This window comes from Entelurus aequoreus, linkage group LG08 (assembly GCF_033978785.1).
Source record: "Entelurus aequoreus isolate RoL-2023_Sb linkage group LG08, RoL_Eaeq_v1.1, whole genome shotgun sequence".
Lineage (NCBI taxonomy): Eukaryota > Metazoa > Chordata > Actinopteri > Syngnathiformes > Syngnathidae > Entelurus > Entelurus aequoreus.
Window position 1 is genome coordinate 50358331 of NC_084738.1, and position 18873 is coordinate 50377203.

Below are 18873 nucleotides of genomic sequence, written 5' to 3' on the forward strand. Positions count from 1 at the left end.
AAGAAAACGTAAATGCCTGACTTACCTGTCAAGGAGGAAATTAGCAAGTTTCTTCTCCGCCTTCAATCGTCTCCATCTTTCAAAGGCATCCCCGATACAAATCCTCGTTTTGTTCCTGGATTTGTCATGAATAAGTTGAGAATCGTAACGACGCCTTTTAGATTTACTAAGGTCTGACATGTTTAGTAACTTTACCAGTGGCAGTAGGCACACAAAGAGGGCGGTGCGTAACTGGCAACCTGGATGTGACACACTCAGACTTTCTAATTGGTCAAACGGTGGAGGGCGGGACATGGAAATGAAAACAATAACAAGGTCGTAAATCTAATTTTGAAATGAGCATATCCCGGCTGAACTACTGTTATCAGTTATAGAGGTATTGGAAAAGAACATGATTTATTTATCAGGGCCATTTAATGATGACTTGATGTGGAATTATTACATATGGCTCCTTTAACTCATACTAGGTTAGTAATGTGATTATTTGAATAATATAGTCAACTCTTAATGTAATACAATTCATCAACAGTGGTACGTCAGGAGCAGAGGACTCCTCCATGGCCGTTTGCTCCTCCTCACTCTCCCCAGCGGTCGGTATTCTCCCAGTACTCCCACAGTGTGGGATCGTCCCCCACCAGGGTGCCACCTCAAGCCCTCGGCGTGCCTGTCCTTGGGATAGAGAGGAACCAGAGCCCGCACTTTCCTCTCATCGAACGCTGCAGAGCAAGAAGCACCAGGTAAACAAATTACTGAATAGGTCATCTGTGACAATTGTTTTTAGCAAATAAGTGGTATTCTAATGTGTTTTTTCTTTTTTACAATTATAAAATAGTTTGAAACAGGCCTTTAATAGATGTAAAAGCAAATATTAAAATGTACTCTAATTCGTTAGACTAAAGGAACAAAATACAAAACATAAACCCCCTTGGAAGTAATGATTTTGAAATAAAACGTAAGAAACCTGCAAACTTTTAACAGGTAATTCTGCAATAATTAAAATGTCAAATGTAAAAAAAAAAAAAATGTATAAATATGAAATTATTATATAATAGTTTATAACAGATGGGTCAAAGCTTTCCAATGAGTGCTTCAAAAGAAGTTTGAAGGATGTGGGGCCACTTTGATACATTTTGTATTTACTTTTTCACCTATGATATACCTCATCACGCGCCCTAAAATGTGGTGCTGGCAACATTATATGGGGATGCTTCTCAGAGGAAATTAAGGAGATTTTTTTATTGAACAATTTATTAACTAAATAAATATATTAAGTGAAGTGAATTATATTTATATGGTGACTCAAAAGCGCTTTACATAGTGAAACCTCTACATCTTTAAACTATATTTAAACCAACCTGGAACGCTGAAGTTGCTGGCACGGCCGTACCAACTGAGCCACGCTGCCTCAAATACATGAACGCACACAAAAGTTCAGAAAAGTGTTACTGGTAACAGTTTAAATGTGAAAGATACCCATCCCTAGTCCAGATGTGCCATCCTAATTTAGACACATCCATGCAGACTCAGGGTGTGAATACTTATGTCAGGGGTGTCCAAAGTGTGACCCAGGGGCCATTTGCGGCCCACAGACCAAGTTTTAATGATCCGTAGCATATTGTTGGGAAAAAAAATAACAGTGAAAATGTAAGAAAAAAAGAGGAAGAAATCTGAAATTCTAAAACCAATAATTAATAATATATTTAGTCATTTATAACGCAATGTGTTGTCTTTAAATAATATCTGTTTTTAGCTTTTTTTTTGTAAAAAACATATCAAAATTGGCTATCATATACAGCCATGGCCAAAAATATTCGCATCCCTGCATTTCTGTTGGATAATGCACCACTTCTCCCACAAATGTGTTGAAATTACAAATGCTTTGGTATTCACATGTTTATTTATTTTGTTTGTATTGGAACAAAAAAAACAACAACAAAAAAAAGCCAAATCTGTTATTTTACACAGAACTCCAAAAATAGACTGGAAAAAATTATTGGCACCCTCAACTTAATATTTGGTAGCACACCCTTTGGAAAAAAATAACTGAAATCAATCACTTCCTGTAACCATCAATGAGTTTCTTACACCTTGCTACTTTTACAAACTGCTTCAGGTCTCTCAGATTTGAAGGGTGCCTTCTCCCAACTGCTGTGTTTAGATCTCTCCACAGATGTTCGATAGGATTTAGATCTGGACTCATTGATGGCCACTTCAGAACTCTCCAGCACTTTGTCTAAAGCCATTTTTGTGTGCTTTTTGAAGTATGCTTTGGGTCGTTGGATCGAGGTTCTTTACCCACAATTCTAACAATTCTTTGTTGCAGTCTTTCATAAATTGTTCTCTTCCGTCCTCGTACAGGGAGGTTAGCTACAGTGCCATGGGCTTTAAACTTCTTGGTGACATTGCGCACAGTAAACACAGGAACATTTAGATCTCTGGAGATGGACTTGTAGCCTTGAGATTGTCCATGCTTTTCCACAATCTTGGTTCTCAAATCTTCTGAGAGTTATTTGCTCTTCTTTCTTTTCTCCATGCTCAGTGTGGTACACACAACACAAAGGTTGAGTCAACTTTTCTCCATTTTAACTGGCTGCAAGTGTGATTTCTATATTGCCAGAACCTGTTACTTGCTACAGGTGAGTTTAATTAAAAATTAATGGAGCATCACATGCTTAAAATACAACTACAATACAATTACAATTTTGAAAAGGTGCCAATCATTGTGTCAGTCCATTTTTGGAGTTCTGTGTAAAATAATATAAGATTTGGTGTTTTTTTGTTTTTTTTGTGTGTGTTGTTCCAATGCAAACAAAATAAATAAACATGAGGATACCAAAGCATTTGTAATTTAAACAATTTTCTGGGATAAGTGGTGAATTATCTGACAGAAATGCAGGGGTTCCAATGTTTTATGTCTGAAATATTAGAAGCTTTCGAAATAAAAATAAAATTAAGTAGAAATATAAACAGGGTTTAGTTAGTTAATTAAAAAATAAAAATACTAACTTATGACTTAGTTAATTTGAAAAATTACAACAATATTAACACTATTAAATGTGTAACTAAACATTAATATTTACATACAGGCAGAATATTTGACACAATAGGTTATACTGCTAAACAATGGTATTTTTATTATAATTATTATTATTATCATTATGATCATATTCTTATAGGGGAAAAAAACGAAAAAACCACAGTAAAAATATGAGAAAAAAGAGCAAAAAAAAATCTGATTGTAAAAGAAAAAGCTGAAATGTTTTAACTAATAATTGATAATAATATACCTCGTCATATATGATATAATACATACAAACATATAATACAAAGCTGACACAAAGTGCTGTCTTTAAATATGTAAAAAAAACTTTTTTTTAAATTAAAAAATATCAAATGGCTCCCTACATACATTGACCTTTTAGCGTGCAGCCATTGGAAAAAAAAGGTTTGGACACCCCTGACTTATGCAGTCTTCTACTTAACTTACCTATGTAATTTAAATGGTAAAAATCTGTTTTCACTTTGACATGAAAGGAGCTTAATTCTTAAAATTTCAAATCCAAGGCAAATAACGTAAAGCATTAAAAGGCTGAAATGTGCAGGGTGAGTGAATATTTTTTACAAGGCGTTGTGCAAGCTTGCATTGCTTCTTGGTGTCACATCTAAAACAATTTTAGTGTTTGGTCCATTTATTTTTAACCCACAAGGGGACCAGTTTGAAACTTGGCAAGTTAGATTTGTTAGGCTGCATGCTTGTATACTCACCAATCCAGGTGCAGCATACGTTTAAATAAGTGGTGCTTGAGGGCAGATATGCAGGAGATATATTCTGGTTACTGGCAGTCTAAGAATTCCATCCATCCATTTTTACAGGGTGCGGGTAAAATGGAGCCTTTTATAGCTAACTATAGGCAAGTGGCAGGGAACTGTACACCCTCACAGTAAACGATCACAGGTGTCAAACACAAGGCGCAGTGGCCAGATCTGGATCATATTATATGGCCCGCGAAAGCCTGGAAATAATATGGGTCAATAAATTACTTTATTTTTTCTTACTCCATGCAATTGCATATCTTTTAAACATTGATTATCTCTTTTGTTAAAATAAAATAAATACTTAAATCCATTGTTCTCAAACTGTATTACGTGGGCTCCAGCTAGTGGTACGCTTAATAATCACTTGATCATCATTGAAAATGAGTTTGACACCAGGCTATTGACAAACAACCATAACAAACTCACATTTATACCTATAATCACTCAGTGGGAATCCATTATTGACACTTTTATACAATTGCCATGTAACATGAGCTATTTTTTTTCTTCCCTTTGTATGGTCTAAACTAGATGAAGTGTATACAGTAACAATGTATTTGATAGCATATTTTCAATGCACACATTGATCAACTGGTGTGTCATCCACTTTCAACAAATTGCTCCTCAAATAGATGCCTTATGGAAAAAATAGGAGGTCATCACTGCAAGAGCAAACTACCGTATCGATATACTGATACATCCAGACATTATTTCAGTAAAGTAAATTTATCTCCCTAACAAAAAAACAAACACATTTTTAAATAGATCCTTCTTGTCTGTCAGAAGGGCATTTAGTCATTAAGTATCCAAAATACACATGAGGGTTTAAAAGTAAGTAAAACTATTGTATTTGATGATGTTTATATCAGGGACTCTTAATACTCCCTAACATTACAATACAGTCACATAACAGTAGATTATTTTATCATGAATATTTACAACATAGCATGTCTGCCTCACGGTCAGGAGTTCCAGGTTCCAATATCTCTTGGAACATTTATGTGAGTTAACATGTTATGCTTGCATTGGTTTTCTCTGATTACTCCCCAAAACAGGTGTGTTAGGTTACTGTAAATGGGGACTCTCAGTTGCAGCTGTAAATAGAAAAACAAGTGTGAATGTGAATTGTTGTTTGTCAATGGCTGTGACTCAATTTGCAAGATTCTGCACTTACAAAAAGCTTTTTGCGTATCTAAAAGTAAAAGTACGTCAAATGCAGTGGTCAGTATCCGGATGTTGCACTTACAATGGCCTAAGTGGTGAGTGTGTACTGATGGAGATTTAATACCTTTAATAATCGCCATCTTGACTAAATAAAGGAGACGTGGGTAGAAACTTAATATAATGGTGACTGAGGAGCAACCTGTAGCACTGTAAAGTAGGAAACCGAAGAACCAGCAGTGGCTAAATATTTGGATTATTATTTCTCGTAAGTACGCAACAACAATAATCGATTTGTTGTTGACGGTTAATTTGTCAGATTTGCGTACTCAGGAATGAAAGACAAAGGGTACAAAGTATAGAGTACTTACTCAGGTGTACTAGCAGAAGGGTTCCATTGGAGAGACAGTCATTGACACTATTACATGGTCAAACTTAACACCCTTAAGAACTCTGTGTGCACAATGTACAGTCATGGCCAAAAATATTGACACCCCTGCATTTCTGTCAGATAATGCACCACTTCGTTCAAAAAATTGTTGAAATTGCAAATGCTTTGGTATTCACATGTTTATTTCTTTTGTTTGCATTGCATCAACACAAAAAAACACCAAAAAAAAACCAAATCTGTTATTATTTTACACAGAACTCCAAAAATGGACTGGACAAAATTATAGGCACCTTTTCAAAATTGTAAGAAATAGTTGTATTCTAAGCATGTAATGCTCCTTTAATTTGTAGTTAAACTAACCTGTAGCAAGTAACAGGTGCTGGCAATATAGAAATCACACTTGCAGCCAGTTAAAATGGAGAAAAGTTGACTCAACCTTTGTGTTGTGTGTACCACACTGACCATGTAGAAGAGAAAGAAGAGCAAATAACTCTCAGAAGATTTGAGAACTAAAATTGTGGGAAAGCATGGACAATCTCAAGGCTACAAGTCCATCTCCAGAGATCTAAATGTTCCTGTGTTTACTGTGCGCAATGTCATCAAGGAGTATAAATCCCATGGCACTGTAGCTAACCTTCCTGGACGTTGACGGAAGAGAACAATTGATGAAAGACTGCAACGAAGGATTGTTAGAATTTTGGATAAAGAACCTCGATCCACTTCCAAACAAATTCAAGCTGACCTGCAGACACAGGGTACAACAGTGTCAGCTCGCACTATCCATCGCCATCTCAATGAAAAGGGACGGTATGGTAAGAGACCCAGGAGGACACAGAAACATAAAAAAGCAAGACTGGAGTTTGCAAAAACTTAACTGAGGAAGCCAAAATCCTTCTGGGAGAACATTCTGTGGACAGATGAGACTAAAGTGGAGCTTTTTGGTGAAACACATTATCACACTGTTCACAGAAAACAAAATTAGGCCTTCAAAGAAAAGAACACCATCCCTACAGTCAAACATGGTGGAGGTTCACTGATGTTTTGGGGTTGCTTTGCTGCTTCTGGCACCAGATGCCTTGACTGTGTTCATGGCATCATGAAAACTGAGGACTAATATAGGGCCCAGTATCAGAAAGCTGGGTCTCCGTCAGAGGTTATGGGTCTTCCAGCAGGACAACGAACCAAAGCATACTTCAAAAAGCACACAAAAATGGCTTAAGACAAGGCGCTTGAGAGTTCTAAAGTGGCCATCAATGAGTCCAGATCTAAATCCTATAGAACATCTGTGGAGAGATCTAAAAACAGCAGTTGGGAGAAGGCACCGTTCAAATCTGAGAGACCTGAAGCAGTTTGCAAAAGAAGAGGGGTCCAAATATCCAGTAGCAAGGTGTAAGAAACTCATTGATGGTTACAGGAAGCCATTGATTTCAGTTATTTTTTCCAAATTGTGTGCTACGAAATATTAGGTTGAGGGTGCCAATAATTTTTTCCAGTCTATTTTTGGAGTTCTGTGTAAAATATCAGATTTGGCTTTTTTTTTTGTTCCAATGCAAACAAAATAAATAAACATGTGAATACCAAAGCATTTGCAATTTCAAAATTTTCCTGGGAGAAGTGGTGCATTATCTGACAAATGCAGGGGTGACAATATTTTTGGCCATGACTGTATACAGTAAAACTATTCAAGTGTACTGACAGAGGTATTCATTTGAGATGCAGCTAATATGTGCCCTGCAGAGTGCAAATGACTGACCACTAGTCCAAAGCCTACTCAGTGGCCTTGTGGTTAGAGTGTATGCCCTGAGATCGGTAGGTCGTGAGTTCAAACCCCGGCCGAGTCATACCAAAGACTATAAAAATGAGACCCAGCATCAACGGTTAGAATTGGCGGTTAAATCACCAAAATGATTCCTGAGCGCGGCCACCGCTGCTGCTCACTGCTCCCCTCACCTCCCAGGGGGTGGAACAAGGGGATGGGTCAAATGCAGGGAGTATTTTTACCTCACCTAGTGTGTGTGTGTGACTATCAGTGGTACTTTAACTTTAAAGTGTTCCTGCCTCTTGCTTGAAGTCAACTATAATAGGTGCCACCTCACCTGCAACTATAATGAGAACAAGCAGTATAGAAAATAATTGGACGGATGCTTGAATTAGCGTTGTAGCGCATTAATGGGCAACAGTTTACTCTAGACTAGGGCAACAGTTTACTCTAGACTAGGGTCTTCATTGTTTTCCAAGCCAAGGCCCCTGAACTTGATGGGAAGCTGGAGCGGGGATCCCTTATTTATATATCCTGTCTGAAATCAGGTTTTAAACAAGACTGGTCCTGTTATTATGCAACACTAAAATATTCAAATAATACACCATAGCGCCGTTAATGGCTAACTGGCGCTGCTAATCAATAGCCAAAAACTATTGCAGCTAATTGCTAACTGGCGACTAGTACTGCTAATCGCTAGCTGGCAACTAGTGCTGTTGATCGTTAGCTTAAAACCTGCATTGTTATTTGCTAGCTAGAAATTAGCGCCACTAATTGCTACCTGGAAACTAGCACTGCTAATTGCTAGCTATCTTATCTGCTCACCAGAATGTTATAATTATTTATTCATAATTGTATTTTAAACCTGCAAGATACAGTGAGTAGGGTGGCTATGCCAATGCCAACTATAAACTACATTACAGTGTGTTCGCTCAATGTAAATGTGTATTTAAAGACAAAAAATTATGGAAAATTGTAGGGTAATATTTTTTTTTTAAAGTCTACTCAACCAATAATTTCACAAATTCCCCCAGCAGTACCTCTGCAAACCCCCTAGGGGTCACGAACCCCCTTTTGTAGACCTCTGATCTAGACTAATCTCCTATTTGTATTTAGTTACATTCTATGAGTCAAGGTGTTATCAGATTCTCAGATTAAGATGTTTAAATTGGGCGTACCTATGTGGCGTTATTAAATTGTCTTATTAGTATTATTTATTATTGTAACGCTCCTTCCATCAGCAGTTATATTGGTACACTGGGAGAAATATACATTGACGAAGAAATGCCACATCTATTTTTGAAACCAATACATAGTGAGTTTCTTCTCCTTATTTGTTTGTCCAATACACTGCTTTGTAACTCTGTCGCTTTCTCTTTTCCTCCACTTCATTTATCTTTTCACCCATCCTTTCAATCTATTTTCTTTTCAATTCCCTTCATGATTGATTCACTGTATCATGTTTGTACAATGATCATTATATGCTTATGACGACTAGTCGCCTTAATAGATCTGAACTGGGCTTCAATTGACCACATTCTAACTGGCACTGTTGTCTCATAAAAATAAAAATAAATGGTGCTGTGTCTTGATAGACTCGCCATGTTTGTACGACACAGAGGTGGAGACTGTGCTGGCATTTGAATAGTTATTTTACTTGCATAAAATCCTATTTGCCCTTATAAAAGAACATTGTCGTTATCTGGCCAGCTAAAAGAGATCTGTTGTGCCTATTTTCTTTGCATTAAACTTGCTTCCACAAAACTGTACACAGTATGAATTAAGATGCTTCTATTGCAGTTTGTATGTGCCATCACCATCTCAAGCTGTTATGTTTGATCCTTAGTTCTGCTTTGTGATATTCATTACATACACTCAACAAAAAAATTGACGCAACAGTTTGAGTTTTCCTCCCATCTTTCATGATCTGACTTCAAATATTGAAATGTTTTTATATGTACACAAACCAGCCACTCGAACAGCTCTTTCAAAAACCTGTATTTGTACAAAAAACAATAATTTCAGCACAAACTGTCTCAGAGAAGCTCATGTGCATGCTCACCGTGGGGCCTCGACCTGACTGCAGTTTGTCTTTGTAACCGACTTGAGTGGGCAATTGCTCACATTCAATAGCGTCTGGCGCTTTGCAGACGTGTTCTCTTTACTGATGAATCCCAAGTTTCCCTGTGTGTTTAACGTGTGTTTAACGTATGATTTAGATCTTTGATTCAGATAATAAATGATGGGGAAAAAAACAAAAGTGTTGCATTTTTATGTTGAGGGTATTTCATGCTTTTTAAAAATGTTGTTTTTCTTTTTGCTTGCATTTTCCTTTCCCCTCATAATTCCTTTTCCCTCTCTATTGGGCCCCACTTTTTTTTCCTTCTCATCCTCCTTGCTGGCCTTTCTCTGATAGCCAACGAGGCTCAATTGCCAGAGGTGATCTGCACAGTCGCTACATGGACATCAAATCTTTGGGAAAGCGGGGAACACCTTTGTCAGGTAAAGTTATTTGACAATGTACCGGGCTAATTGTTTGGATCAGGAAAGAAGAAAACAGGATCTTTTACAGCGATTTCCACATAATGGCAATCTATTTGGTGGGATTGCCAAAATATCAAGATTACATCATATAATTTGCATAATTGGCAATGTACGTATGTTTTTTTTTGTTTTTAAGTAATCTTGAGTAGTTAGTGTTATCGGCTAAAAATCTTTGGGTGTCCCACGATTCGATTCAATATCAGTTCTTGGGGTCACGATTCGATTCAAAATCAATTTTTTTTTTCAATTCAACACGATTCTCGATTCAAAAACGATTTTTTTTCCCGATTCAAAACGATTCTCTATTCATTCAATACATAGGATTTCAGCAGGATCTACCCCAGTCTGCTGACATGCAAGCAGGGTAGTAGATTTTTGTAAAAAGCTTTTATAATTGTAAAGGACAATGTTTTATCAACTGAATGCAAAAATGTAAATTTGTTTTAACTATTAGATGAACCAAAAATATGGCTTATTTTATCTTTGTGAAAATATTGGACAGTGTGTTGTCAAGCTTATGAGATGCGATGCAAGTGTAAGCCACTGTGGCACTATTGTTCATTTGTTTTATTTTTTATAAATGTCTAATGATAATGTCAATGAGGGATTTTTAATCACTGCTATGTTGAAATTGTAACTAATATTGATACTGTTGTTGATAATATTCATTTTTGTTTCACTACTTTTGGTTTCTGTGTCGTGTTTGTGTCTCCTCTCAATTGCTCTGTTTATTGCAGTTCTGAGTGTTGCTGGGTCGGGTTTGGTTTTGGAATTGGATTGCATTGTTATGGTATTGCTGTGTATTGTTTTGTTGGATTGATTAATAAAAAAAATGTAAAAATTTAAAAAAATTTAAATCGATTTTTTTTAAATTAGAATCGATTCTGAATCGCACAACGTGAGAATCGCGATTCGAATTCGAATCGATTTTTTCCCACACCCCTAGCATATAGTACAACTTGTAATTGATAGTGTTCTCATAATGGTTTCTTTAAATACTAGTTTGAATTAGAGGTGTTTCACCTTTATCAAAATGTTGTCACCCGCAACTTTCTTTGGTCCCATGATAAGTTTTTTTGCAGTCGTACACAATAAAAAAAGTAGAGTCACTGGTGGGATTCTTTTGCCACTGGAATAAGATGCTGTCAAAACTAGCAAATTGACTAGTTTGTTACGCGCAAAGTTTGGCAATACAATAACTAGGACAGTATGCGAAAACAAGGGCAAATTTTGGGTGAAAAGTCTTTGTCAAAAACAATCAGAAAAGTGTGGTGTACAAAACCGCGGTTCCACTTAATATGGTATATTGCACAATAGCGTTATCATGACACAATCCTTATTGTTGGCAAAATGTTGTGACAAGGTCCATGAGTAACTTCCACTCTTGTATCTGTCGAGAAGATTAAGATCCACATTCTTGATAATATTTTTACTAATACTTTTGATAACAAAAAACATGTGGCCTGCTAATATCCGACATCAGTGATCATCTGCCAGTTTTCATAATCTACGACGAAAACTACAAGAGGAAGAATATGGATTGATTAGATTGATTGATTGAGAAGCTTATAGAATTTAATCCATGTAATGCTTTAAAAAGGCAAATGGATGGCACAAAAAGCCAAAAGGCTTGTTTCCATTGTGGTCCATGACAAAAAGACTTCTCGAAGAATATGTACAGAACAAAGTATGAAAGCTCTCAAAAATTATCTGTGAAAACAGAGTTGGGACAATGTCTACACTGAAAATGATGTAGATGATGCATATGTTTTTTTTTTTAATACCTTCTAGATGCTTTATGACAAACACTGTCCATTGAAACAACTTAGTAAGAAGCACAATAAAAATAATCAACAATGGATGACAAATGGACTGAGAAATACTTGCAAAAAGAAGAATACACTATATAGAACATTTATAACACAAAGATCTACAGAAGCAGAAAACAAGTACAAAACGTATAAGAATAAGCTAACTGGCATACTACGAACATGTCGAAAACAATATTACGGTCAATTATTGGACCAGAACAAAAGCAATATGAGAGCAACATGGTGCATCCTAACTAGCATTATTAAAAATGGTGCTAAAAAGGACTATCCTAAATATTTCTTATATGAAAATGTAAAAAATGACAATATGGACGAAGTAGTTGAAAGCTTCAATAAGTACTTTGTGAACATTGGACCAAATCTGGAGGAAAAGATTCCAGATCCTGAGTCAGTTGAGTACTTGAATGACACCATAGATAGAAACCCCAACTGAATGTTCCTAGAAGGAGTGACAAAAGAGGAAATAATCAATATTGTGAAAAAAGGTAAATCCAAGACCTCAACTGATTGCAACGAAATTGATATGAAAACCATAAAAAAGGTTATTGAAAAGATTTCAGAACCTTTAACATATATGAGCAACCTATCATTTCAAACAGACAAATTCCCAGATAAAATGAAAATTGCAAAAATCGTACTGATTTATAAGACTGAAGACAAACACCAGTTTACAAACTACAGGCCTGTTTCTCTACTTCCACAATGTTCTAAAATGATTCAAAAACTGTTTAACAACAGATTACACAAATTCATAAATAAAAACAAAACACTCACAGACAACCAATACGGATACAGAGCCAACATCTCAACAACAATGGCATTAATCGAAATAACGGATGCGATCACAAATGCACTAGACAACAGCATTTTGTTCAGGAGAGAACACACAGAAGATAATACAAATAATAACAGAAGAAATTAACAAATTAAAAAGATGGTTTGACAAAAACAGACTATCTTTGAATCTCAGCAAAACTGAAATAATGCTATTCGGTAAAAGTAGAAGGGAAAGTCAAACACAAATACAGATAGATGGAGTAAATATTGAAAGGGTAAAATAAAACACATTTTTGGGCGTAACAATAGATGATACAATTATTTGGAAATCTCATGGAAAAAATATACAACATAAAGTAGCAAGAAACACATCAAAGCAAAACATGTTCTAGACCAAAAATCACTTCATATTCTATACTGCTCGCGAGTGTTACCATATCTGAGTTATTGTGTAGAAATATGGGGAAACAACTACAAATGTGCGCTTCATTCACTAAATGTGTTACAAAAAAGATCAATTAGAATAATACATAATGTTGGATATAGAGAACATACAAACCCTTTATTTATTAAATCACAATTACTGAAATTCAACGATTTGGTGCATTTGCAAACAGCTAAAATTATGTATAAAGCAAACTATAACCTGCTACCCAAGAATGTACCACAATTTTTCTCAACAAAAGAGGAGTAATATAACCTTAGAGGAAAATCTAATTTAAAACATTTGTATGCTCATACAAAGAAATCAAACAAGGCACCAATATGATTCAGTTTAAGAGACTGTTCAAACTACAAGTGTTCATAAAGTACACAGAACAAGAATTACAAACCGTTTCCATATGAGTTGGGAAATTGTGTTGGATGTAAATATAAACAGAATACAATGATTTGCAAATCCTTTTCAACCCATATTCAATTGAATGCACTACAAACACAAGATATTTGATGTTCAAACTCATAAACTTTTTTTTTTTTTTTGCAAATAATAATTAACTTAGAATTTCATGGCTGCAACACATGCCAAGGTAGTTGGGAAAGGGCATGTTCACCACTGTGTTACATGGCCTGTCCTTTTAACAACACTCAGTAAATGTTTGGGAACTGAGGAGACACATTTTTTAAGCTTCTCAGGTGGAATTCTTTCCCATTCTTGCTTGATGTACAGCTTAAGTTGTTCAACAGTCCGGGTCTCCGTTGTGGTATTTTTGGCTTCATAATGCGCCACACATTTTCAATGGGAGACAGGTCTGGACTACAGGCAGGCCAGTCTAGTACCCGTTTACTATGAAGCCACGTTGATGTGACACGTGGCTTGGCATTGTCTTGCTGAAATAAGCAGGGGCGTCCATGGTAACGTTGCTTGGATGGCAACATATGTTGCTCCAAAACCTGTATGTACCTTTCAGCATTAAGGGCGCCTTCACAGATTTGTAAGTTACCCATGTCTTGGGCACTAATACACCCCCATACCATCACAGATGCTGGCTTTTCAACTTTGCGCCTATAACAATCCGGATGGTTCTTTTCCTCTTTGGTCCGGAGGACACGACGTCCACAGTTTCCTAAAACAATTTGAAATGTGGACTCGTCAGACCACAGAACACTTTTCCACTTTATATCAGTCCATCTTAGATGAGCTCAGGCCCAGCGAAGCCGACGGCGTTTTTGGGTGTTGTTGATAAACGGTTTTCGCCTTGCATAGGAGAGTTTTAACTTGCACTTACAGATGTAGCGACCAACTGTAGTTACTGACAGTGGGTTTCTGAAGTGTTCCTGAGCCCATGTGGTGATATCCTTTACACACTGATGTCGCTTGTTGATGCAGTACAGCCTGAAGGATCGAAGGTCACGGGCTTAGCTGCTTACGTGCAGTGATTTCTCCAGATTCTCTGAACCCTTTGATGATATTACGAACCGTAGATGGTGAAATCCCTAAATTCCTTGCAATAGCTGGTTGAGAAAAGGTTTTTCTTAAACTGTTCAACAATTTGCTCACGCATTTGTTGACAAAGTGGTGACCCTCGCCCCATCCTTGTTTTTGAATGACTGAGCATTTCATGGAATCTACTTTTATACCCAATCATGGCACCCACCTGTTCCCAATTTGCCTGTTCACCTGTGGGATGTTCCAAATAAGAGTTTGATGAGCATTCCTCAACTTTATCAGTATGTATTGCCACCTTTCCCAACTTCTTTGTCACGTGTTGCTGGCATCAAATTCTAAAGTTAATGATTATTTGCAACAAAAAAAAAGTTGATCAGTTTGAACATCAAATATGTTGTCTTTGTAGCATATTCAACTGAATATGGGTTGAAAATGATTTGCAAATCATTGTATTCCGTTTATATTTACATCTAACACAATTTCCCAACTCATATGGAAACAGGGTTTGTGTGATGAAAATGTTTTAAATTATTTTTTAATTGAGACAAATATTATTTATGTATTTAATATTTGTATGTTTACTATGGTATATTATTTATTTAATATTTATTTGTTCACTGTTCTGTTACAGAGAACAAGGAAATTGGATAAAATTGCTATGGTATGAAAACGGGTAGGATTAAATTAGCTCTGCTTCTTCCTACTCCTTTTCAGACGTGCTGTAATGAAACAACTGGAATTGTGTGATGCATTACATTGTATCGTATGCATGTTCGAAATAAACTGAAACTGAACTGAACATTAGCCTAACCTTTTATATACCAAAATATTTTGCTTTGAGTACAGTCATCTCCAAGTCACCTGTGCCCCCTCAGGTCTCAGATGGGGAGGAGAACGGCCACACATACTGGGGCATCCAGAAGCACACAAAGTGGCCAATCTTCCTATACCACAGAGCAGGTATTTACACTCTTGGACTCAACATCTTTTTGAGACACTGTTAAACAATGTACAGGTAGATAAAGCTTCTGGGATAAAAACAAAAAATAATGGCCAAAATATCTACCGCACTGACCAAATTGATACATTATAATGGATTCAATTTGATAAAAAGATGGTTTCATAATCATCTCATAGGCTGCTGCTTCTGCGGGGTTAAATGTTAGCCTTCAAACAGCAAGCGTGTTGCTTTGTGATGCACAGAGCAGTTCGATACGGTATGCCGATATGATTATCAGCAAAAAAAATTATACCAATGGGATCCAATATCATATTTGTAATCGGACATCTCTAATTAGAATGTATGTCAGTGGTATGTCAAAATATGCATACAGTTTCAATAACAGCTGGAGGATGCCCTTAGGGACACATTTTGATTGTTTACAACATGGGTTGTCAAAGTTAATTCAATAATAATGTGTTAACTACAAGTCCCTTTAACGGCTCTTATGTTATTAACATGCATGTGTCCTGACTCCTTTTTGATCTTCGGTCCATTCTGTAGCATGGGAAAATGTAATGGCGTTCAGTTACTGCTGAGCCACAGGCTCGAAAATAGAGAGCAGAAATGCATAAGGAAAAGGGCACATTATAGAAATGCCAGATTTAAAGCCATAGCAAGTCGTTCCCCCCAGCAATGCAAGACTATTTGATTTTTGATCGCCATGAGACGACATCATTGATGCAAACGCCTGCTGGCGCGCTTTGCAACTTGCAAACAAAGAGGTGGAGCTTCACTTCCGTGTTTGGATTACGGTTGAGGACTTTGATAACATAAAATGTGGATTGTTACACTAACTGCTTTAGTAAGATGGAATAAAAGCTCAGCAGAAAAGAAAGGCAGGAACTCTGGAGTAATTTTTTATTGGAGACTTTCACGTTGTTAAAACATGTCAAGACACCCCTTTGCATACCAATCACATACTTCCGGCTTCACAAAAACACGTCACATTCGATCTTACCACTATAACAAGAGGAAAAATGTCTAATATTTTGATCATGCTTTATCAAATATGTTTTTGTGATGTTATCTTTGATATTTATACCAAAATAAATGTTTCTGGCAGGTTAAAATAAGGTGCATGTTCTTTTATAACCTGTTTTGATTGATAGTCCGCGATTACAGAATGTTTAGCAGGCTGAATATGACATTTTCTAGTTCAGTTCAGTTCAGTTCAGTTTCAGTTTATTTCGAACATGTATACAATACACTGTAATGCATCACATATTTTCAGTTGTTTCTTTACAGCACATCCGAAAAGGAATGGGGAGAAGCAGAGCATATTTAATCCTACCCCTTTTTATATCATATCAGATTTATCCCATTTCCTTATTCTCTGTTTGAATAAATAAATATACCATAAATAAGTAAACAAATATTAAATACGGTACATAAATAATCATTCAATTTTTTTTTTTAAAGGTTTAAGATGTTCATAATTGTTCTTCTTTGTGCTTTGTGAACACTTGTAGTTTGAACAATCTCTTAAACTGAATCCTATTGGTACTTTGCTTGATTTCTTTGCTTAATTAATCTATTCTATCATTTAATTGTACATACGGATATGCTAAAGGTCTGAAGTATTGTATGTGCATACAAATGTTTTAAGTTAGATTTTCCTCTAAGGTTATATTACTCCTCTTTTGTTGAGAAGAATTGTTGTACATTCTTGGGTAGCAGATTATAGTTTTGCTTTGTACGTAATATTAGCTAATTGCAAATGCACCAAGTTGTTGAATTTCAATATTTTTGATTCAATAAACAAAGGGTTTGAATGTTCTCCATATCCAACATTATGTATTATTCTAACTGATCTTTTTTCTAACACAGTTACTGAATGAAGCGCACATTTGTAGTTGTTTCCCCATGTTTCTACACAGTAACACCAATGAGCTGTAGAGAATATGAGGTGATTTTTGGTCCAGAACATTTTTGCTTTATTCATTGTTGATATGTTTCTTGCTACTTTATGTTGAATATTTTTACATGAGGTTTTCAGTCCAAAAAGGTGTTTTATTTTACTCTTTTAATATCTACTCTATTTTTATTTGTGTTTGACTTTCCCTTCTACTTTTACCGAATAGCATTATTTTAGTTTTGTTTTTGTCAAACCATCTTTTTAATTTGTTAATTTCTTCTGTTGTTATTTATATTAGCTTATGTGTGTTCTCTCCTGAACAAAACACAGTTGTATAATCTGCAAATGATACTAGCTTTAAGTCCTTTGTAACTTTACAAATGTCGTTTCTACAAAGACAAAACAATTTTGTTCCTAGTATTGATCCCTGAGGTACGCCACAATATATTTTCAGCTATTGCTTCCTGTTGGTTAAGTAGTTTCTTACCCATTTCAAGACCAACCCTCTGATTTCAGACCGTTCTAATTTGTTTATTAAGATGCTATGATTGATTGTGTTAAATGCTTTTTTTGTGAAATCCATAAACACTGCAGCAGCACATTTTTTGCTATCTATTGCATTGGTGATCTCTTTTGTTATTTCGATTAATGCCATTGATGTTGAAATGTTGGCTCTGTATCCGTATTGCTTGTCTGTGTTTTATTTTTATTTATGAATTCATCCAATCTGTTGTTAAACAATTCTTCAATAATTTTAGAACATTTTGGAGAAACAGGTTTGTAAATTGGTGTTTGTCTCTCGTCTTATAAATTGGTACGACTTTTGCGATTTTCATTTTATCTGGGAATTTGCCTATTTGAAATGTTAAGTTGCTGATATATGTTACAGGTTTTGAAATCTCTTCAATAACCGTTTTTATCGTTTCCATATCAATCCCGTTACAATCAGTTGAGGTCTTGATGTACATTTTTTCACAGTATTTATTATTTCCTGTTTTGTCACACCTTCGAGGAACATTGAGTGGGGTTTTCTGTCTGTAGTGTCATTCAAGTCCTCAACTGACTCGGGATCTGTAATCTTTTCCTCTTCTTGTAGTTTCCGTCACTGATGTCGGATATTAGCAGACCACTTGTAGTATTATCAAAATCATTAGTATAAATATTATCAATAAGTGGCACTGCATCCTGAGATTCTGGTGGGCCTTGTGATTTTAGGATATAAACTCAGGCTGTACATTTTGTCTATAAAGTAATCTATGTACTTTTGTTTTGTTAGGGTTCAAGAGGTCAATGTTGAAGTCTTCACATAAGAAAGTTATTATTTGACTGATTTCAATAAAAGTTGCCTTAATCCAGTTCTAAAACGTATCAATGCTTGACTTAGGGCAGGGGTCGGCAACCTTTACCACTCAAAGAGCCATTTTAACCTGTTTCACAAATTAAAGAAAACAATGGGAGCCACAAAACTATTTTGAAATTTAAAATGAAATAACACTGCATACAAAGTTTTTTTTTTGCTTTGTGCTATGTATAAACCAGGGTTCTCAGACACTCGGCCCGCACTTTAATAAGAACATTTAATGTTAGTGCGGCCCGCAAGTTTTATATGAATGCTGCTTGACAGCGTCATACTTGCCAACCTTCCCGATTTTTCCAGGAGACCCCCGTATATCGGGGCAACTATTCTCTCGAATGTCTGCTGATTTTCACCCAAACAACAGTAATAAGGGCGTGCCGTGATGGCACTGCCTTTAGCGCCCTCAGCAGCCTGTACTAACAACATGCCAGCCCAGTCACATGATATATAAGGCTTCTGTACACACACATACTGTACGTGACTGCAAGGC

At 36.0% G+C, this 18873-nt stretch overlaps 1 protein-coding gene across 7 annotated transcripts in view; it reads left to right on the forward strand.

Moving 5' to 3' along the window:
• Positions 1 to 18873, forward strand: part of atat1 (alpha tubulin acetyltransferase 1) — a 68267-nt gene that overhangs the window by 44693 nt on the left and 4701 nt on the right. For 2 of the 7 annotated variants that reach the window (XM_062056728.1, XM_062056727.1), the window contains 3 exons: positions 530 to 737; positions 9544 to 9629; positions 15044 to 15128. In XM_062056728.1, coding sequence (XP_061912712.1) covers positions 530 to 737; positions 9544 to 9629; positions 15044 to 15128 — 379 coding nt within the window. Of the gene's footprint in view, positions 1 to 529; positions 738 to 8625; positions 9309 to 9543; positions 9630 to 15043; positions 15130 to 18873 lie in introns of those variants that run through there. The other 5 variants (XM_062056729.1, XM_062056730.1, XM_062056731.1 and 2 more) reach the window with 3 other exon arrangements.